The sequence below is a fragment of the Ursus americanus genome, chromosome 30 (genome assembly GCF_024610735.1).
Source record: "Ursus americanus isolate L20-20 chromosome 30, mUrsAme1.1.p, whole genome shotgun sequence".
Lineage (NCBI taxonomy): Eukaryota > Metazoa > Chordata > Mammalia > Carnivora > Ursidae > Ursus > Ursus americanus.
Window position 1 is genome coordinate 4,698,642 of NC_142156.1, and position 22,963 is coordinate 4,721,604.

Here is a 22,963-nt window from a genome sequence, read left to right on the forward strand (position 1 = left end):
GCGCCCTCTCTGCCTCAGGACCTACTCCCGGGATCCCTTAGCCAAGCTCCTAAGCGACGCCTCGTGGGCTGGGACGTCTCCTCAGCCAGAGGACCCGGGACCCCCCTGCTCAAGTTCCTCAGCGACTCCCCCCGGGTCGGGATGCCCCCTCTGCCCCAGCACGTCCCGGGATCCTGTCCTGTCTCTCAGCGACGCACCTCGCCTCGAGACGCTGCACCCTCTCCCCAAGCCCCTCAGCTACTCCCCCGGGCCGGGATCCCCTCCGCAAGCCCCACGACGACGCCCCCGCGCCTCCCGGCTCAGGAGCCGGTGCGGAGGCGAGCGCAGCGGGCGCCCAGCCTGTCTGCCCCGTTCCCGGCTGCGCCCGCTTGCCCGACACTTCAATTTCTGCCTCCGGAGGAGTCGAGTTGACTTGCCCGCTTTGCAAGAGGCAGGTCCGGGTCGCGGGACGTCCCGCTGTACCCAGCCGGGACTTCCCCTCTTTACCTCCCGGCCGCTTTGAGCCTCCCCAGACTCAGGTGGGGGCCTAGCTTGGAGAGAGGAAGGGGTGATGGGAAACCTCCCCTACAGATCTCAGGGTGCTTATCCCGAAGGTGCAATGCAGAGCCCCATTTCCAAGGTAATCCCACACTTTCAACAGGGTCACCCACTCCCCAGGCCAAGGCCAAGGCCAAGGCCAGGTCTTCCCGAGGTGGGGCCCTGGACTAGGATGGAAGCTGGGACTTTGCTTAGCTTCCATACACACCCTTTTTTAAAGCAGAACTTTTTCCAAGTTGAAGAGCAGGCACGAGGGCGTTGTCTGGCCCAGTTACATTTCTCTGCAGGTTGTTTGGGTGTTGAGAATTGGGCATTCGCGAAAGGGCCGGGAAGGGTTCATTACCGGTTTGCTGGAGTAGGAAAACCGGCTGAGGGTTCTCCACCCAAAGTCGCAGACTGTGCAATGTTGGAAAGACAGGATTTTGTTGCCGAAAGAAAACTCAAAAGTAGCTTTGTTTACTTACCAGCTTGGATGAGTGAAAAAGATAGGACTGGGTGTTGTGACTTAACGATGTGATTTTGGGCCATGACTCAGCTGTCTCTAAGCCTCAGTTTCCTCATCTGTAATGGAGGAATAATGAGAATTCCCTTGGCCTGGTGTTGTGAAGATAAAATGGTATACTGCAGGTAACACCCACATATAGAAGACAGTCAATAAACATATTTTAATAATACTTTTTATAGTGTTTCACAGGTCACCAAGTGCTAGACACCTCATTTGCCCTGAGAATGCTATGAGCTTCCAGGCTGATTAAGCCCTGTAAGTAAGGCAAACCTTGGCTTTAGATCAGTAGAAGGGGGTCTCCAAGCGCTGTAAACCTTAGGCTCAGGAATTGGTTTCAGAGTGATCGGCAGCTTTCAAGGAGACGTCTACAAAAACTGCTACAGAAGTTTGATCATTTCTGCTATTTGCTGTATGTGAGGAATGAAGGAGGAACTTTCTGAGAGCCAGGATATGTCAACATAACTGTAACCTAGTAACCCCTTAGCTCTACTTTGCCATCTGTGTGGTCAGGATTTAATGTCCTCTACGGAGAGAGAGGTATGGGTGAAAATAAACTGGTTCCTCTTCTGGAAAGGGCAGAGTAGTAGTTAAGTGAGCCAGCTCTGCTTATGTTTGTTAAAAAGTGTTAAGTGAGCCAGTTCTGCTTAATGTTTGTTAGAAGGTGGCATCCTCTCCTCAGGCACCTTTGCTTTCCTGGGAGGGGTCAAATGCAGCAGCTCTTAGGCAGTGTGAACTTCAAACCTTGGTGCACTTTTATTCAGGAGTCTGAGTTAGGGACAAATAAATAACCATTGTGAGATGATTTATGATAAGTGACCCAAGTTCCTGCCTCCAGTTAGCCTCCCCAGCAATTTTTCCTGTCATCCAGGTACACCAGGGCTTTAGTGACTTTTCCTTTTTAGTTCCAAAAGCAGTTTTAGGGAGATACCACATGGTCTAAAGCATCACATCCTGTCCCAAGGCTGCCTACTAGTTTTTTACATCCTTGAGGATATGCCAGACTCACCATTTTATATTTTTTGATACTGTAATTTTCTCTAAAATTTTGTGGATGGAAAAAATTATTTCAATACTTATATTCTGCACAATTTTGTAATATTTAAATTACTGGTGGTTTGCATTTTTGAATGCTGACTTTATAAAAACAGTTAGCTCATTCCCCATCAATGCTAGCTAGTTCTAATTACAGTGTATAACCAACCCCAAATGATCTCCCTTCTCCTCTCCATTCTTTCTTTGAGATTCTCTCCCTTCCGTCACAACTGATAAGGACGAAGACAGAGGTTGGTGGTGGAATCTAGACTCCCTTTTTAAGGAGGAATGTAGCCAGTGCCATAGGGCTGATGGGCTCTCTGAAGTGGGTTCCCATCTGGAATTTACTGACCTGTAGGGGAGAGCCTAGAGGTAGGAAGAGCAGAGAAGCCTGGGTAGAATTGTGCTATTTGAGTTTTCCACCTAAGGCAAGCTACCTGCTTGGGTGTTTTACCAGATTTGGGGGCTGTCAGGTGTGCATCAACAGAGCTTCTCAACTCTGGTTGAGGTTGAGGTTACATTTGCTGTGAACACCTTCAGTGATACTCATTCTCCTCTAAAGCCTCATCTAGCATTCATCCTGTTAGCCAGTAGTATGTCTTGCCATAAACCTATGAGTTCAGTGAACAGTGGGAACTTCATACTGTATAGAGCCCTGACCCTCTTAGAGACATCATTAGTGTTAGTTCACCTGAATGCAGCACAGGGGCTGATAGGAGTAAAGTGGACTGACATGCTTTCATACTTCTATGTCAACCCATTCTTTTTATGCTTTGAGTATTTTAAGAAACACAAAACTGTCAAAAATGACCTGATATCAAAGAACTCTGGTGTTTTTATGAAAATTTGTTTTGGCTCTAGACAAATCTGTTTAAATGTTTGAGATATGCAATGAGACCTTTTATAAATCTGAAAGCAAGAAAGAAGTTCCATTTAGGCTCACTACTAATAAACAGCAAGTGGGTGTACTTAATATAGATATTATTGATAATATCACTATTTGGCATAGTTGAAGCAACAGCAATAAATGATGAAGATAAAATGTATTGCTTTAAATAGCTTCACAATATACAGATTAGGGATTTTTAGTGATGGGCAATATAACATCTTTAGTTTAGAATTTGGGGTCCTGTAATGAGGCTCTAGGTCAGGTGTTGGCAGACATTTTTTGTAAAGGGCCAGACAGTAGATAATTTGGGCTTTGTAAGCTCTGTACTATCTCTGTTGCAGTTATTCCACTCTGACTTTCTAGGGCAAAAGCAGCCAGAGACAAATATAAATGAATGGGCGTGGCTATGTTCTATAAAACTTTATGGACACTGAAATTTGAAAATTTCATATATATTCATATGTCACAAAATATTATTCTTTTGATTGTTTTCGATCATTTAAAATTTTAAAAAACCTTTTTTTAAAAAAGATTTTATTTATTTATTCGACAGAGATAGACAGCCAGCGAGAGAGGGAACACTAGCGGGGGAAGTGGGAGAGGAAGAAGCAGGCTCATAGCGGAGGAGCCTGATGTGGGGCTCGATCCCAGAACGCCGGGATCACGCCCTGAGCCGAAGGCAGACGCTTAACCGCTGTGCCACCCAGGCGCCCCTAAAAAAACATTCTTAGCTCAAAGGCTATACAAAACCGGGGAGTGGGCCAGATTAGGCCTGAGGTATACTTTGCCAAGTCATGCTTTAGGTCCATATGTACTGATTTTTTCCCCAGTGTTCACTGCTCTGGAAAGGTGAAAAGGAGACTTGGTTTTGGTGAATAAATGAACCCTTTACATTTTACTATTAACTATTTTTAAGAGACATATAGAAAAAATGGTTAAAGTGGTAAATTGTATGTATATTTTATCACATTTTTTTTAAAAGATACATGAGGGGAAGTTCACATACATTTAGATCTTTAATAATACTTTAAAAAATGCCTTAAAAAGAATTTCAGTATGGTTCGGTGTGTACTACATACAGAAAATAGTGTCTGCCTCGGAACTGGCCCATGGTTTGTTCAACTATGCAGATGTTGCTTGGAGCAAACGGTTGAGAGATCTGTTTCTCAGAGGAAAGCCCAGGCAGCAGGTGGCACCAGCCTGAGACACAGAAAAACAGCCAGGAAAAAAAAAAAAAGAAGAAAACAAACTTCTATCACTTTCCTAAACAGTTGAATTTTATTTCCATGGGTCTCTCGTCATTTTTAACGTGGCCTTTTAAAAAAACAACAATGTGCTTAGCATGGCTGCTTATTTTGTTTTAATTAAAACATTTCTGAAAAAACAAAATGAAGCATTCAAACATACCAAGTTGATTGTGTTTGTACTGTGGAACAGTTAATGCAAAACACTTGAGAGAGGCCGGAAGGTTGGATCTGTAGCCTTTGCCTGAGTTTTTGCCTCCTGAAGAAGGACAACAGAGGAAGATATGAATGTGTCCCTTCGAAAACTACCCGTGGAGTTTTTAAGATGACATCTCAAGCCCCCTGATGCCATTTGGCAGGTTAGCTTCTGGCGGGCTCACTGTGCAGCCCCTGAATGGGGCAGAACAATGACTGACACATTCCTTCCATTTTCAGTTTGACCTGGAGAGTCCGGCTGGAACGCAGGAGTATTAGACCAGGAGGAACAGCCCTAGTTCATTCCATTCCCCCCCCACCCCCGCCGTTGTCTTCAGTGTCTTCTTCTCAAGATGGCAGTGGCTTCTTCCCCAGACCTCACCTCTGAGACATTATCCTGGATTCAGACTGAACGGAGAAAGGAAAGAGGCCATTGTGGAAATGTCAGAAGGGTGTCCATACTTCTCAAAAATAACCACTATACAGAAATTTGCCTTCTCCTCTAAGGAAATTCCCTGCTCCCTGCCCCCCCCCCCCACTCCCTTTTAGTCTTCTTTCTAGGGAAACACCTCCCTAGCCTGGACTTGCAATGGTTTATGGTTTTTTTTTTAATTTTATTTTTTATGATTTTATTTTTAAGTAATCTCTCCAGCCGGCGTGGGGCTTGAACTTACAACCCCAAGATCAAGAGTCACATGCTTCACCTACTGAGCCAGCCAGGCACCCCCAGACTTGCAACAGTTTGAAGAGAAATGAAGTTAGGTGCTACCAGACACCTGGCAGACAAAAGATTTTAGGTCACCTAACATGCAAGGTTGCCTTTATTCCTCCCAATTATAACAGGACCCTCTAGGGGCTGCCCCTCTGCTAGGCCCAGCTTCTAGTTTCTCTTGCCACTGATTTAATCCTTGGCAAGTCGCCAAAGCATTAAACTTTTATTGTTCAATTTACCACAAGGGCGGGCCCTGCTTCTGGTGGGCTGAGGAGGCCGCAGCAGCTTCCAAACCCGAGTGTCACACCACATTAGCAACTTTAGACTTTGAGGGCTGGATTTCTTTCAGTTTGGTTAGATTTCTTGGTTAGAACCAGAACAGTATACTCACACTCAACGTTTGAAAGCTAGGAAATAGTGAAAACAGCATACGCAGCTTTTAAAGATGATTCAAAATGGTTGCAGCATCAGCATGTAGGACTGATTCTACATGGTTTCTTTATGCCTTCCAAGCAGATACGCTAAATGGCTGTCCACGTTCCTTGGTGGCCTAAAGTTGCATGAAAACATGGCGACCAAGTGGTCCTCTTCTACAATGGTAGCGATCATTAACCAATGCCATCACAGTATGTAAATTACTTGCTGCTGTTCAATCTATAAAAATTCATCTTCAAAGAAGATTATTGGGCTGGTAAAAATATTTTTAATAATGACCACAGAAGCCATATTTGTTTTTCTTTGATGTTCTTCAGAAGACTCTTCTGGTTTTAATCAGATTGTTCCCACATAAAATACAGTGGAAATCTACAATAATAAAATCCCTATTCCTATGTCTATGGGGAAATAAACAGGATGGGGACTGTCCTTTTAAGGGGCTTTCCCCTTCCCTTGCCCCAGACTCAAAGCCTCTATTACTGGTGGGTGTTTTGGCATCAGTTAAGGGCCTTCAGTCCTTCCCTCCCTCCATGTTTTGCTCTTTCATTAAAGTGTTTCTGTTGTCTAATTATATCCTTTCAATCAAATTAGAGACTGCAGCATCTGGTGAGGGCCGTAACTGCCGCCATCTGCACCTCGTATATACAGGCCTTTTCAGCTGAGAATCACTCAACTTCCAAATGGCAGGAAGAGATTTGGAAAAAGTTTAGTCGGAAGGGAGGTTAACTTAAAAGGAACGTCTTCAAAGGCTGGGTAGGATGCCCTGCTTGCTATGATATGTGCATAGCCATGCCGAGCTTCGTTGGCTTGGCTCACCGAAGAGTCTTCTCCAGCACTTGTGGCAGATGAAGGGTTTTTGATTGTCCTAGCTGAAATGACTAGGCCTCTCATCCTTATTATGGGCTTAAGGGGGCCCAGGGCAAGCTGAGAATTTCTCCCTTGAGAAGAATCTTTTGTTATGTGACCACTGGTTAATGGATATGACACTTTCTGTTTATTTGACCATTTTGTCTCATTCAGTGGTTTCAACTGGAGGAGATTTTGTCCCCAGGGGACATTTGGCAATATCTGAAACTTTTTTAAAGAGAGAGACAGAGCAGGGGAGGGCCAGAGGGAGAGAGAGAATCTTGAGCAGGCTCCACGCTGGGCCCCCACTCAGGGCTCAGTCTCACGACTCTGAGATCTTGACCTGAGCTGAAATCAAGAGTCAGATGCTTAACCGACCAAACCACCCAGGCTCCCCTAAAGATTTATTTATTTTATTTGAGAGAGAGAGCGTGATAGAGAAATCGTGAGTGGGGGGAGGGGGAGAGGGAGAGAGAGAGAATCCCAAGCCGACTCCCCGCTGAGTGTAGAGCCTAAGCCAAAGTCATGAGTGGGACACTTAACCGACTGAGCCACCCAGGTGCCTCTTATTATCTGAAAACATTTTTGATTGTCACAACTCAGTGGGGTGGGGTAGGATATGCTACTGGCATCTACCGGGTAGAGGCCAGGAATGCTGCTATGTAAACATCTTACAATGCACAGGACAGTCTCCCCCCCCCCCCCCGCCAATGAACTGTTTGGCTCCAAATGTGGATATTGCTAGGGTTGAGAAACCCCATCCTAATTGTATTATTCTTTTGTCCTTCCTTTCACTGTGACCTAGGAGAAGGCATCTCTGATCAACATCTCCTTTCACTCTTAAGAAAGTAGATTCTTCATTATCCATGTCTGAGTTCTCAAGCATTTCTGTGGACAGTGTTTTGGAAACCTAAGTGGAATAAGGACATTTGAGATTCAGCGTGTTTCTACTCTCTATGGAGTAAGACTGCCAGATTAAATATCGGCCATTCGCTTAAATTCAAATGTCAGATAATGCATAGTTTTTGTGTGTGTAAGTCTGTCTCATGTAGTATTTAGGAATACTTACCTTAAAAAAGGATTTGTTTAACTGACATCCTATATTTTCATTTGCTAAATCTGGCAACCCAACTCTAGATCTGTGAAACTTTATACCTTTGACTATGAAATCAATCTGTTGGTCACCATCCACCCTTATTGCTCCGGCTGGCTAGACATGACAGCTTCTGCTTGTTTTTGTTTGTAAGTTAGTGCTACACTGAGTCTTTCCTTCCACCCAAAACTGTCTCCCTGGCCAGAACTTCTGAAACTCGTCCCTTGAATCATGTTTTTATCTTGGGACCAACTAACAAGTGCCTATCACATGCCTGCTGTATGCACAGCATCTCTGACTAGGACTTCTCCCTGTGCCAGTTCATAAAAGACTACAACTTTGTTGCTTTAGGTTTTACTTTAAAGATGTGCTCTAGGGATATGCTGTTGACCTGCTAGTCAGCTCCCAACTCAAGAATTCTTGTATTATTTGGCCATCCCATATCAACCAAGGGAAGCTAAATAGCCCACAGCCTGGCTCCCATGGAGTGTTGGCTGCCCTCCAAGACTCCATTATATGGGAACTTTCTTGCTATCTGAAATTAACAATAGGGCACAGGCAATACTGATGAAACTTGTCCAGAAGCTAGATTATATCAGTCTGTTTTATCTCCTTTTATACTGATCGAGAGCTTCAGACAGTGTGAAATAGTGTTGGTCAAGAGACGGTGAGGCAAAGTGTGGATTTGTGCCAGGTGTCTCCTGCTTAAAGCACACGCAGAATAAAAAATGTATATTTTCATTACAAAGGGGGTTGATTATTCCCAGTTACAAATGGCTTCACCGTAGATCTCCTTTTAATAGCAGATTCCTCTCGTTTAAATAGCAAGTATTTGATTTCCAAGTACTTGATTTACCTGCTTTCCTGGAACTTCTCAGATTCTCATAGGTCACATTGCTAGGTAAGTCATGATTGCTAGCCTGGAGACATCAGTTGGTGAGGAAACCAGGGCACTCTGAATATGTCGGAATGCATTTTTACCCCAGCTCCCCCGTACACCTGCTTCCCTCATTCAGTTAACGTTTGCCAGTCACATTCTGAGTGGTCTGTACTTGCCGCAGATACGAAGATGAGTGAGATGCTCAAGAAACTCACGGGCTCCTGGCAGCAGGGCCAGGTGCTTCTTGAGCAGTTCTAGTTCAAGGTGACCAAGTCTGACCAGGCTGTGGCAGCGTGTACCGCGGGACTTGTTTTAGAGCCGCCAGTTTCTATAGGAGTAGAGTGCTATCCGTCCTAGACACTGACCTCTCGAATAGTGCTCCATCTTTCTGTCCTGTGTTTGTTTCCTTTAGAGTTGATTTATAAGGCACTAAGTTATTGCCATCAGAGAACTGGATTTTGAGCTTTAAAACATCTTTTTTTTTTTTTTAAAGATTTTATTTATTTATGTGACAGAGAGACAGCCAGCGAGAGAAGGAACACAGCAGGGGAGTGGGAGAGGAAGAAGCAGGCTCCCAGCTGAGGAGCCCGATGTGGGACTCAATCCCGGAACGCCGGGATCACGCCCTGAGCCGAAGGCAGACGCTTAAGGACTGCGCCACCCAGGCGCCCCTGAGCTTTAAAACATCTTAAGCTTCCTGTTCCCTTATGTGAAAACTATGTGTAGTGTGAAATTTCATTTCAAGGTCGAAGTAGATCCATTTGTCTTCATACAGTATATCAAGACAGGTGCCATCACCAAAGCGTGATAGACTATGTTCTGGTGGCACTGGCAGTAAAATCCGTGGTTAATTCACGAAACTGAAGTTCTTCTGAGCTGGCGACCTCTGTCAGAGTGTGTCCGTTCTTTCACTGAAGCTTGGCCTCATCTCCCTATATATGTTATGGAGCCAGATTCTTTCTCAGAAGCTATCTCTTGGTCTTCGATTTGATGATGATATGTTTTTTAATATCCTAACACACTACTGCATCCTTGATTTAAATTCCTCAGGCACTACTGCGTATTCATGGGGACTGTTCCTGGCAGGAACTCATGTCCTTCACGGTGGCAACCATGGCATATTTTCCAGTGGGTCCTGCCTGGGTAGGAGTGGAGCATATTCAAGATGAGAGCCAGACAGGAAAAGAGTGGTTGGGACCCAGGCAGCACTGCATTCTGGGTTGTTTTTCAAATTTTTATATAACAAATAATAAGGAGTCCTCTCTGAAGTGTTTTCATGGGTCTTCTGAACTTAAACCTCTGGTCTTATGCTCACAGTAGGTTTTTTTCTTGGAATAGTCTTTTAAGTAATTAAATATTTCATCTCTTTTTTTTTTTTTTTTAAAGATTTTATTTATTTATGTGACAGAAAGACAGCCAGCGAGAGAGGGAACACAGCAGGGGGAGTGGGAGAGGAAGAAGCAGGCTCATAGCGGAGGAGCCTGATGTGGGACTCGATCCCGGAATGCCGGGATCACGCCCTGAGCCGAAGGCAGACGCTTTAACGACTGCGCTACCCAGGCGCCCCAAAATATTTCATCTCTTAATAGAGATGAATAAACTCGAGAGTCAAATACAAGACGTCAAGCCCCCTTCCAAAAGTATAAATTCTTTAGTTAAAATAACTTCGAGAGGCATAACCTTTTCTTCCATTACTGTTTTTAAGGACACTGTTTCCTGGGGCGCCTGGGTGGCGCAGTCATTAAGCACCTGCCTTCAGCTCTGGGCGTGATCCCGGCATTATGGGATTGAGCCCCACGTCGGGCTCCTCCGCTGGGAGCCTGCTTCTCCCTCTCCCACTCCCCCTGCTTGTGTTCCCTCTCTCGCTGGCTGTCTCTATGACAAATAAATAAATAAAATCTTAAAAAAAAAAAAAAAAGGACACTGTTTCCTAGAATAAAAAGAAAGACCTAAAAGATTTTTTAATGAACAAACTGATAACTTTAAAAAAAATTAGAATGATTCTTTTTTATTTCTTTTGGGCTGAAGTACAGCTTATTCTATTGTCATTTCAACTGTTAATACATAGCCCAAGAACGTGATATGTGCATGTCTTTCTTGAATTTAGATGACTGAATTTACAGCTGATTGAGTTTGTTTATAGTTTTTTTAAATGTGCATTAAGCCAACTTTTGTTTTATTAATTTTTTAATAATTTTGTATTATATTATGTTAGTCACCATACAGTACATCCCTGGTTTTTGATGTAAAGTTCCATGATTCATTACCTGCGTACAACACCCAGTGCACCATGCAATACGTGCCCTCCTTACTACCCATCACCAACCTATCCCATTCCCCCACTAGTTTGTTTATAGTTTTTGAAAAGAAAAAAAGGTAAATTAATTACACAACAACATGTTTTCAAGGTGTCCTCTAACAAATTTTTATTATGGAAAATTTAGAATACATGCAAAAGTAGAAGAATATAAGGAAGTCCCATGTATCCATCTCCCAGCTTCCATGATTATCAACGATGGCCAATATTATTTCATTTGACCTGCTTCATCTCCCCAACTGGATTATTTTGTAACAGATCTCAGATATTCATCTCATCTCCAAGTGTTTCAGTATCTCTCTCTAAATGATAAGAACTCTTTTCAAAAACCTAGTACTATTACCATCATCACACTTAGAAAAACTAACAATAATTCCTTAATATTATCAAATATCCAGTCAGTAATCACTGTTCAAATTCTCCTGGTTGTCTCGTTAGTCGTTTTACAGTTTAACTTGGGATCTAAGCAATGTACATTTAGGTGATGTGACAAGAGTCTCTATTAACCTGTAGGATTCCCCTCTTTTTCTTTTTTCTTTGTAATTTATTTGTTGAAGATGTGGTTTCTTCTAAGCAAAAAGAGTGCTTAAGTACCTCTTTGATGGATTCAGGGCCCACATGGGAGGTGAGTTATTTTCTTCTGTTACCGTAGAATTGTCACTTCCATTAGAGAAACATGTAGAATTAGAGAATTTTATTTTATTGTATTTTTATAAGCTTTTATTTTTAAGTAATCTCTACACCCATCGTGGGGCTTGAACTCACAACCGCAAGATCAGGAGTCACGTGCTCTACCAACTGAGCCAGCCGGGTGCCCCCAAATTAGAGAAGGTTAAGCTTGGAAGAGATTTTGAGCCATCAGTACTCTCTCTAGTCACATAGACTTTTGAACTTCAGTTCCATTATGATAGACTCTTGAAATTTGAGTTTAGAGTGAAGGGATGTTGAGACCATGTGTCTCAAACCCCATTGTTTCACAGGTGAAGAAACAGGCCCTAAGTGTCCAGGTGATTTGCTCAAACCACACAGTGTCAGCTAGTTATCTGGTGTCCTTTCCTCTTTATTCCAGTGATTTCCTATACGTACTGTGTACACGGAGGAACCCCTTCCCCAATTATCCTCTCCGTAGTCTAGATCTGATAACCTAAGTCTAAATGATCGTGGGAATCACTGCTCTTACCTCAGCCGTGTCGGGGTAGGAAAACATTTGGAACCCCTGCCTTCCCACAGTCATGTGTCTCTTTACTCTTTACTTCAGGGCTCCACATAACTGAAAGAAGCATTCCTGTAGTGCTTTTGAGTGTCTGTGTGCAGAAGGTAGTTTTTCCCAGGAGCATGAGCTTTGAAGATGTACCCACAAGTGCCCACTGGACACCAGTCTGTACCAGAAACCCAGCAGGGTAGTAGGTATGTTGAGCAGACATTTGACAACACTATTGTGTTGCCCTCTAAATAGTAAAAGGAGCTTTTTCCACCTAAGCCTTGTATTTCTATAATTCTACCCACTTACCAAATTTTAGAGACATCTTTAAAGGAACAGAAGATATTCCCATTGGAAAATGTTTTCTGCTGTCTTATTTTAAGGTGCCGTAATTGAATTTAGTGTTTATTGATTCATGTTGATTCCAAACTGGGTCAAAACCAGCTGAATTAATCCAACATAGAATCACTAGAAATGCTGAGTGGCCCTCTACAGGGCATTTAACTTTGATGGATTAAAAACAGTGACTCTGAGGGGCGCCTGGGTGGCACAGCGGTTAAGCGTCTGCCTTCGGCTCAGGGCGTGATCCCGGCATTTTGGGATCGAGTCCCACATCAGGGTCCTCCGCTGGGAGCCTGCTTCTTCCTCTCCCACTCCCCCTGCTTGTGTTCCCTCTCTCGCTGGCTGTCTATCTCTGCCAAGTGAATAAATAAAATCTTAAAAAAAAAAACAAAAAAACAGTGACTCTGACAATCATCCTGGATAAAGATCCAGCTAGTAATTCCACCAGAAAACTAGGAATATTATAGACTCAGAATGAGAAAATTTTAGGAATTACCTAGTTACAGAGCCTCATGGAGAACATATTCTTCAACTTTATTAAATCTGGTCAAGGAACAGCATGTCTTTTCTATTAACTGCTGCTTTCCTACCACTGTCTCATATATGTTAAGTTTTAATTATTTTAAGAGAACATCTTATCATAGTTTTAAACATGAACTTTAAAAATGCTGTGCATGTACAAGCTGGCAGGGTTAAACTGCCTGGGATTCTTTTAACTTGGCATTTTCCTCACTTATAATAAGTACAAATATTCTTTTTAAAGATTTATTTATTTATTTTGAGAGTGAGTGCTTGTATGTGTGAGCAGGGGGAGGGGCAGAGAGAGAGAAAATCTCCAGCAGACTCCCCGCTGAGCATGGAGCCCAACAGGGGGCTCGATCTCATGACCCTGAGATCATGACATGAGCCAAAACCAGGAGACGGACGCTCAACCGACTGAGCCAACCAGACGCCCCAAGTACAGATATTGGCTTATATGATTCATTAGAACATATAAACAAAGATGTGTTTCATCACACTTAAAATTGAAATTTTAAGAAAAATCAATTTGCTCCATTATACCTTTTTTTCCCCTTACCTCTTATTCATTGAATGCTTGGATTCAGCACAAGGCTCACACCACATATATTTTCTATTCTGGTAGCCTGATAACTTTAAACAGAATTATAGGGATGCCTGGGTGGCTCAGTTGGCTAAGCGCCTGCCTTCGGCTGAGGTCATGATACCAGGGTCCTGGGATCAAATCCCACATCATGCTCTGTGCTCAGCATGGAGTCTGCTGCTGCCTGCCGTTCTCTCTCTCTCTCTGACAAATAAATAAAATCTTAAAAAAAAAATCAGAATTATAACTGGATATATTGCCTTGTACAGATAACTATTTTTATGGACCAGAATGAAATATATGATCATGATGGTCTCAAATTTATAATACATTTGATTATTTAAAAACTTTATAATTACATAGTAATAATTTATTGGGCACCTGCTGTGTGCTAGGCATTTTACTTGCACATCCTCCAATTCTTCCAGTTGCCCTGAGCTGTAGTTAACCTAATCCCCCTTTTAGAGGAAACTGAGGCTCAAAGAGGTTAGCTGAGTGCCTGTATCTTGTAAACCAAGGCCAAGTCTGGGTCCAGCCCCTAGCTACACTTTTCTTACTCTACCACATTGCTGCTAGAAGCTTTTTGTGCAGAACAGTATTCGATTTAAACTATTTCATAACCCGAAATTAAATATTCAATCCTAAATTTCTATGTGTGTGTGTGTCTGTGTATTCTGTAGATATCACTTATTTAGGGGGTCCTTAGACTTAATGGATCTTGGGGCTACATAGAAAGGCTTAAGGGGTTCCACGAGGGCTTCTGAAATTGTACATGTTGTGTATTTGGTATTTGTCTGGGGAGCAGGTCCCTATTTTTCAAGCGATTCTCCAAGAGGTAGACTGACTTTGAGAATTGTAATGTGGAAAATATTTTTTGGAACTATTTCTAGGTCTTCTACAGCTTATGCCTCTAAATTATTGAAATCTTCAAATCCTTTTACACACAGCATGTGAATATATGAGATCCTATGGGTTTTAGGTATAAATATCAAAGTTTAGAATATATATGGCATCAGGTCTTTTCTGTATACCCAACGCTTCGAAATTCTAAGCATAACAAACAATAATAGCTTTATGAGAGAAAGCTCCAGCTAGCTTTTATTAGTAGTGAAGAAGTATTGAGCTTTCACCCGAACACGGAGTCTTTGCCTACAGATCTTACTACCACGGAAATGACCTCCAGGCCTTCACAGGGTAGCAGGTTCTACAGAACATAGTTGGCTGGCACAAAACCATTTGCTCAAGATTCTCAAACAGGGATTTGATTACCCTAATGTGATTCCACTTACCGCAAGGGAATTTCAATGAAATTAGCATCTCCAATTTTAAAAATAAATGTCATATGCGATACTTTGGAGGATTTTGGTGCTGGGGGAAAAGATGAGGAATTACCAACTTAGAAGGGCTGAATTAGTGCTCTGCGTGCTTTAATGTCAGCCTCATCGAGGAAATTTTCTGCTGTATTAGTAAATTTCTGTCAGGCTTATGTTTAACGTAAGGGCTGTTTTCATTCAATCCCCACAACAAAACATTTGGAGTTTTCCGATGGAGAGATAGGGTCAAACAGATGAATTCTGTGAGGTAATTGGGATCTGGCCAGAGAAAATGAGGAAATGAAGTTTCCTTGGTGTTCACAGTTTATTATTCCTTCCTGCTCAGGACACCTTCTCCCTTGACATCCGAGACGCACACACTTGCTTAGCTTTTCTCCCACCTCCCAGGGCACACTTTCTCACTCATCAGTGCCAGGCTCTCCTCTTTCCATGCCTGAAATGTGGCAGGGCCCGCGGACTCAGCCCCAGATGTCTTCTCTCTCCACCCAAAGTAATCCCGTTCTTTCCACGCATCCGTGCTGTTACTGCCACATTTCTAGCTCCAGCCTCGCTCGGCCTCTTTCCTCAGCTCCAGGCTCATCAAGCCATCTGCCTCCTGTATATCTCCACCCAGTGTTCTGAAAGGTGTCTCAGACTTAACCAATCCACAGCCAAACCCTGGGTTCCACCCCAGGTACTTTGCCCCTCTTGTGTCCTCCCCATTGTAGTAAATGGTGTCTCCGCTCAGGCCCATGTTCTTGGGGTTATACTCCTTTTCCTCTCAGCAAATATTTTTGGCTCTCCCTTCAAAGCACATCCAGAATTCAGCTACTTCTTACCATCTTTCGGCCGCCAGCCTGGTCCAGGCCACCCTTTCTAGCCCGTCTTTCTGCAGTAACCACCTGACTGATCTCCCTGCTGAGTTCCTGCCTCTTCCAATTTCTTCCTCCACCCAGCAGCTAGACAGTTGTTTTAAAAGATAAGTCAGATCATGTCATTCCTCTACTCAGAACCCTCCACTGGCTTCCCCTCACACTGAGAACAAAAGCCAAAATCTGATTTATATAACACTCTAGACCTTGTGTGTCCTGGCCTTTCCTCTCTCCTCCCCCCTCCTCTTCACTTCCCACCCACTCACCCTAATCCCGGTTAGAGGAGCTGCCTTCTAGTTCCCCAAACCTGCCAAGCACACTGGGGTCTTCTATTTGCTGTGCCCATTGCCAGTACCACTCTTCCCATGTGGTTCACATGGTTTTGTTTCCTCCCTTTGACCATATGTCTGCTCAAGTGCCTCCTCCTCTCCGGCCTTTTCTGGCCCACTCTTCCTAAAAAAGAACCCCTGTCATTGAGTCTCCATCCCCTTACTCTCTTTTTCCTTAGAGCATCCCTCGCTACCTGACGTGAATTTAATTGGTTTGTTAGGAGCGTGTCTCCCCTGTTACCATGTAAGTTCCGTGACTGCAGAGCGTTCACCAGTGTAGCCCCAGTGCTGTGAACAGTGCCAGACACATAGTATGTACTGAATAAATGGTTGTTGAATGGATTGATTAATGATATCCTCGACATGAGATCTATATCACCTTTGCTCGTTCCCTTTCCCTGAATGCCTAAGTATACAGCTGGCCATGTGGTATTTGATTTTTTATTGGTTTAAGCCATTTCTTGTTTATCTAGCCAAAGCTTATGTCAGTTTTATAGCAGTAAACAGTAAGGAAGGAGGGGTCCTCGTTACCCGCTCTGGTATTCTGATGAAATCAAGATGCGCACGTCACTTTACTCCACAATGTTCAAGTTTGTTTTTCTTGGTTTTTTTCCACAATTGATATGCATTGGGCAAATCCATTAAAAAAATAATCATTAAATGTGGTACGCTGCCTCAGTTTCCCTAATGCAACTGAGAATAGGATTTGGGTCTAGGAGAAACAGACTGAAGCAAACAAGCCTGCACTTTGCCACCTCATCCCCATTCAGGAGGACTGACAGGTGTGGATGGCCACCACATTCTTTTGTGTTACAAATCAAGTCATCTGAGCCTCTGGGAACACTGACCCCACTGTCCTGAAAATTGCTGTCTATGGCTAACGCTTTCCATTGGTTGGCTGGCATTTCTGGCTCCTGGGCCACTCCTCAACCACTTGTGGTAGGAGAAAAAGATGTATTAGCATATCGCAATTAAAATTCTAGCAATCGGCAAAAGATTGGCTTGATGCTGTTAGAATCATCTAGTCTACTGGTTCCCAAGCCAAATCACTTAACAGAAGCACCTAGGCAGATTTTTAGAAATACAGGTTTCTAGGTCCCACTCTAACCCTGGAGCTGGGATAGGGTTTGGTACACACACACAAACACACAGTCTCTCTCTCCCTGTCCAGCAGATAATATATTTCTAGTGATGATAAATGCTATGAGGCAAACAGACAAAAGGCAGAAAACTAGGAGTAGAGATGGTGGGGATGGGTTTTCTGAAGAGGTAACATTTAGTCTGCACTGTGAGGTATTAGGGGAAGAACATTTTGGGCAGGAAATAGCATGATGTGTTTACGGAATTAGAAGCAGACCAGCGTGGCAGGAGCATGGCGGGGGACTAGAAGAGCTCAGGGTGTGGTGAGAGGGAAGGCCTGGGGCTTTGCAGGCAAGGATGAAGCGTTTGGGTTTCGTTCCCAGTGCTCACAGGTTCCTGGGAACTTTGAGCACCGTGGGGAAAATGGATTGCAGGAGCACAGAAGTGGAAGCTGTGGGTCCTGAACAAGGCTGTACTGGCCTCTGATGGTGAACAGGACTAAAGTGGTGGCGCCCGAGATGGAGAGCAGAGGGCAGTTTCAGGGTATATATTTTAAGAAAGTCAACAGGACTTGCTGATGAGTGGGAAGTATGGTGAGGGAGAGGATGGGGAAAGCAAGGATGGTAGGGGTGGTTGAGTGCCCCGGTTGCCCCATCTGTAAAATGGGATATTGAGGGACCTCCTCACCGGGTCAGTGGGGAGTTGGTATTTGTAAAGCATTTAGAGCAGAGCTTGGCACGCGGTGACGCACAACGTGAGCATTAGTGGGGCCATGGATGACGGTGATTCGTCCAAGGTCGCACAGCTGACCAGCAGCAGGTCCAGGACAAGAAACCAGAGCTTAGCCTCTCGATTCAGTGTATCTTATGCTACACTGAGCTGCCTCATTGAATTACCTTTGAACTTTTGTGTTTATGCACGCTCTAGGCAGAGTGTTTGGCTCTTTTAGTACCTGATGAGTCTCACTGACTGTGAACATTATGAATGTCACACCAAACATGATAAATTGCTATGATGTTCTCTACAGCCTGGAATTCCGGGTTATTTTGCTATTCCAGACCAAAAAAGGCCCAGATAGTGGGAGGAAGGAGGTACAGGAAGAGAGATGGTCTGTGGAAGTATCTCCTAGAATGTGGATGCGCTCATGTTGTTCCCATGCTTGGGCTGGAGCAGGCGCGTGCCCTGCACAGGAGACAGCACCGAGTGCTTCCCACCGGAAGTTAGAGGCCAGGGCATGCCAGGGGCAGGAGAGAAAGCAAGCTGAGAATGTCGGTGTCACTCCCCCGGATCGTCAGGTTCCTAGTGATACATCTTTAAGAAGTGTTTGAAGTACTTCTCTCTGTCAGTTTCAACTAAGCTAATTTTTAAAAATTGCACTTTGTACTGTGCCTTTCTCATGAACCTCTGTGGATTTAATGCATGCAATATGTGGGGGGAAATCCTATCAGCCTCAGTTCCCACCGCCCCCCCCCCGAGTCTGAGAAGCAGATTTTAGAAGCACATTGTTGCACCTGCAAGGGTTTTGTCATTTTATTAAATGGATCTGAGATGATGTTCAGTGTGCCTTGTAGGGAGGAATTTAGGAAAGAGGTGAGAGAAAATGCCAACTTGGCCCCGGTTCCCTCCTGTTGACTCTCTGTTCCGTTGCATCTCTATCTCAAACAGCATGGAGAGGACTGTTCCTCATTACCAGGGAATGTGAGTCATTCCCAGACTTGTGTGATTGGGATTCCAAAGCGTTGCTGTATCCGATGGTCTTATTAAATCCAAGTGTCAGTGCAGCCTTTCAGACTGTAGGGGAGAGCTCACTTACAGCTGGTGACCTGGTTCTAGTTACCACACAGAGACACTGACGAGACCAGTGACCCCCTCCAAGCACCCAGAATTCCTTGTGATGGCTGTTACCAACTGTTCCCAGATTTGGGGGTTTCCTGGTTCACTTCATGGGCTTCAATACATTTCAGCTCCCTGTTTATATCCAAGTTGGGATCTGTGTACTTTAGGGGAAAAGTATCTGTAAAGTGTCTGTAGACAAGCTAGTGCCAAGACTAGCCTAGCATTTGAAGGGGACTGCATTTCAGATTTACTCAGCCCTAGCAATGTTAACTTCGCGGTGTCCAGGATCTAGCAAGACACTATCCATTTCCAGCTGGGTCCAAACAAAACAAATAAAACATCAACCAGAGAGGGAGGAGACTATGGATGTTGCCAGAAAATTAGTTTGCTCTGTCTTTTCTTTCTCCTAGAATGTTTCACAGCCAATGGTGCAGATTATAGGGGAACGCAGAACTGGACGGCACTACAAGGCGGGAAGCCATGCCTGTTCTGGAACGAGACTTTCCAGCATCCATACAACACTCTGAAATACCCCAACGGGGAGGGGGGCCTAGGCGAGCATAACTATTGCAGGTAAGATGGGGCCACACAATGCTTTAAAAAAAAAAAAAAAATCTTCGGCCTTCTTTTCCAGTTCCTTCCAGCCTTGCTCACAACTACGGAAAGCTTCTTTGTCTCCTTTTGGCCAACCCAGAAGGCCTTTCTTGTTACTATTTTTAAAACTTCCTCCCACACCTTGCTTGTATGTGCATTCGCACACACATACACATGCACAATCTACCACTCTTTTCAACTCCGGTTGCTTTGATACAAGTTTCCAGAGCTCTGCTTTCCTGTCTGATAACTTACATGTCTCTTGGGAAGGGCTTTCTTAGTTGGCCCTACCACCAGTGGACAATACAGAGATAGCAAATCTTTTTAAGCTCCTGTGAATGTGGTGGTCAAGCAGAGCACCATCTGTGGCCCAAACCTCCCTCTGCTTCTGAGCAAAGGAAGCTGTCCTGCATTATCCTACCTCCAGCCAGCCCAGGATAGCCTTGCTCTGGGAGCAGCTGTAACCATCAGGTATGTGCTGATTCCTTCCTTTCCGTAGACTGAAGTGTTTCTTTGGTCTTAACCTCCTGCCTGACTCCTACAGGGGCTCTTGACCTGAGATCCAAGTTGTTTCACCTGTGTACTTGAGATTTTTCATAGAGATGATCGATGACTTCGATCAGATTCTCAAAGTTATCAGTGATCCAAAACAAGTTAAGAATCACTGGTCTATAGGGACAAGAGCAAAGAAAGATTCTAAGCACTTTTGGTTATAGCTACATTTAAGCTATTTTTACTCAAGATCCTGATAATGTGACTCATGGTTCAGCACTGTGTCAAATTTAGTTATTATTAGGACAGATGCAAAGGCAGCCTCTTGAGCCATCAGGACAGGGAGAAATGCTCACTGAGCTATACTTGGAGTCACATGCTGTGTCCCTGGTTCTACCAGTATGTTGGAATCTCAACCGTGGCACTGTCAACCCTGCTGAGCCAGCATATTCATACCTGCATTGCATGGGCCACACTGTTTACTTCTGCTCTCCCTGTGTACCTTTACTAACACTCCAGGACCCTTGTGGATGTCTTGAAGTCCCAGGCCTGTTGTCTAGGTTATCCCTGTGCCTGCAGCTCTTTCCTTCACCTCTGCTCTAATTTCTTCCAACTTGCTGTTCCCCCACAGTTGCTGTTGCAGTATTTTTTAGTTGTTATTATACATATGTTAAAAAGCTTTTCCAAAAAAAATTCTCAAAAACTGTAGATAAATATTGCTTAAATATCATCCGTCATTTGACATCTTTTCCCCTAAAATCCTCAGCAAGCTCCATTTCCCAGAGGTAATAATTTGTGTTACTTCACATTTTGCTATTTGTTGCATTTTATTGTTAAAGTTACACATGCTCATTAAGTCATTCCTTCACATTTTATTTTCAGAGTTATACATATTCATTAAAATCTTTTTTGCGTAATTAAAGAAATTAACCCCGCTCCATTTCTGGTTTATTTCCTTCTCTTTTGCTACTCATAGAAAGAGAGTTGGTTTGGGTTGGGAAGAATATTTAGGAAGAGAAGCCAGTGTTTGGAGGGTTTTTTTTTTTATTTTTACATAGTTACTTATATTCCAGTTCCAAAGTGTCTCTTGATAGTGGGCTGCTTGTTTATGCTATTATTCTGTTGCTTTCTATAAGGACGGCTTCTCAGAAAGAGCTCCTGGGTTTAAGTCTGACTTTAAGGTAAATTTTAAATTTCCAAAGAGGTTTAATTTATATGAAAAAGAAAGTCTTTTCTCACAGATTAACACGCAGCCCTACACAGGCTCCCAGAAATGCACACGGCTCTCCATTGTGAGAGCCGGGGGCACCACCTTCCTCTTCAGCCGTGGCCAGCGGCAGCCTCTCCTTTGACTTGATGGAATGTACCAGACCTGAACTACCACTTTCTACTTCAGAAAAAAGGGAGGCCAAAAGGCTGATTATCATCACATCAGCTAGTCCAGGCCTTTTGTTTTAGCACTGCAACAAAATCCACAACGAATTCGCTTATTCTTTATTAAGCTATTGTGATGCTTTTCAGAATGGTTTTGACATTGATAATAAACAGTTGTTTTCTAAAGTCTTTACCAAATACTACATCAAAGCTGGACACTGAATAGAGGGAGGAAGATGACAGTGAAATACTGTTTAAAGAAGGGCTTTGTACAAGTTCTCCTGCTTTGATTTCTCAGCTGACACCCGACACCATGTTTGTCTTGTGCCAGACCCATCGCAGTGGAGTTGTCTGCGAGATGGCGAGTGATGGGAATGCACTTCTCCAGGCTCGACGGATCTGGATTAGAGGGGAAGGCAGAGGCACAGGGAAGAGCGGAGTTGGCGCTGGCACCTGCCTTTGGGCACAAAAAATGAAAGGACCCTTTGTGCTTCAGGGCGGCTTATCTTCTGGGCCGCACAATAGGCTTATCCGTCCCAGGCCTGATAGGGGTGGCTCCAGAGCTCCCTCGGCAGGGTCTTTATGCCCATTTCCGGACTAACCGGAGTGTCAGGTTTCCAGTGTTCCGAGTCGAAAGAAAGGGAGCTGGGAGGCAAGGCTTTTCTGTGTGTGTGGTAACCCTTTTCATTTTGGGGTCTGTTTCAGCAGGATGGCCCTTATTGTCATGGCACCCTTGAGTTGAAAAGACCTTCAAGGGCATTTTAGAAATGCGAAATAAACCTTTAAAAAATATTACTGCTGCATTAGAAGTTGGTACCAGGATCACAGGATTGCATGTTCTGACTGAAAGTCTTTGACTTAGCTTTCTTCAGAATTTTCTGCGAAGTTAGTATTTTGAGGGAGGAATAGGACCCATTTCGGTCAAACCCGTGCCAACTAGTCTGATGCTGGTGAAAGCTTGTCAGTGGAATCTGTATTATGTGAATTTTTTTTTATTGTTTAAAAATTACACTATCAGTGTTCATTGTAGAAGAAATAGGAAAATAAAGAGAATCAGAAAAGAAAAAAAAATTGTATTTACTGATAGTCCCATTCTCCAGAGATACTTTCAAGGGGTTTGGTGTGTATTCTTTTCTGAATACATCTTTTCAAATGATGGAATTGTGTCACCCATCGTGTTTTCGAACTACTTTAAAAAAAAAAACCTAACGACATGTGGATATCTTTTTATATTAATAAATGTGTATCTACACTGCATTTTTACTAGCCGCTCAGCATTCCCTTATATGGATATAATGTGTTTATTTAACCAATCCTTAAGTGTCGTTTCTAACTTTTTTGTATTATAAAAATGCTACGGTAAACATCTTTATAAGTGGAGATTGACTAAAATAAAGTACTAACAAGAAATTGCCTGGTAAAGGGGTTTTGCGTATGCTTTGGGCCTTTGGCTCTAATTGCCAAATTGCCATCCTGACCATGTGTGTCCATTCGCATTCTTTTGTTTTTTTATGTAAAGTTTTTTTTTTTTTAATTTATATGAGAGAGAGCGAGAACACAAGCAGGGGGAGGGGTAGAGGGAGAGGGAGAAGCAGACTCCCCACTGAGCAGGGAGCCCACCAAGGCTCCAAACGAGGATCACGACCTGAGCTCAAGTCAGACGCTTAACTTGCTGAGCCACCCAAGCGCCCCTGGGCCCGTTCATGTTCTTATCCACAGTATTGAGAGCACCTGTGCTCTCAG

At 43.6% G+C, this 22,963-nt stretch overlaps 1 protein-coding gene across 2 annotated transcripts in view; it reads left to right on the forward strand.

Annotated features, from left to right (window-relative positions):
- The window catches only part of KREMEN1 (kringle containing transmembrane protein 1), a 62,775-nt gene that overhangs the window by 436 nt on the left and 39,376 nt on the right, over positions 1–22,963 (forward strand). For both annotated transcript variants that reach the window (XM_045791256.2, XM_045791257.2), the window contains exon 2: positions 19,171–19,333. In XM_045791256.2, the coding sequence (XP_045647212.1) occupies positions 19,171–19,333 (163 nt within the window). The remainder of the gene's footprint in view (positions 1–19,170; positions 19,334–22,963) is intronic.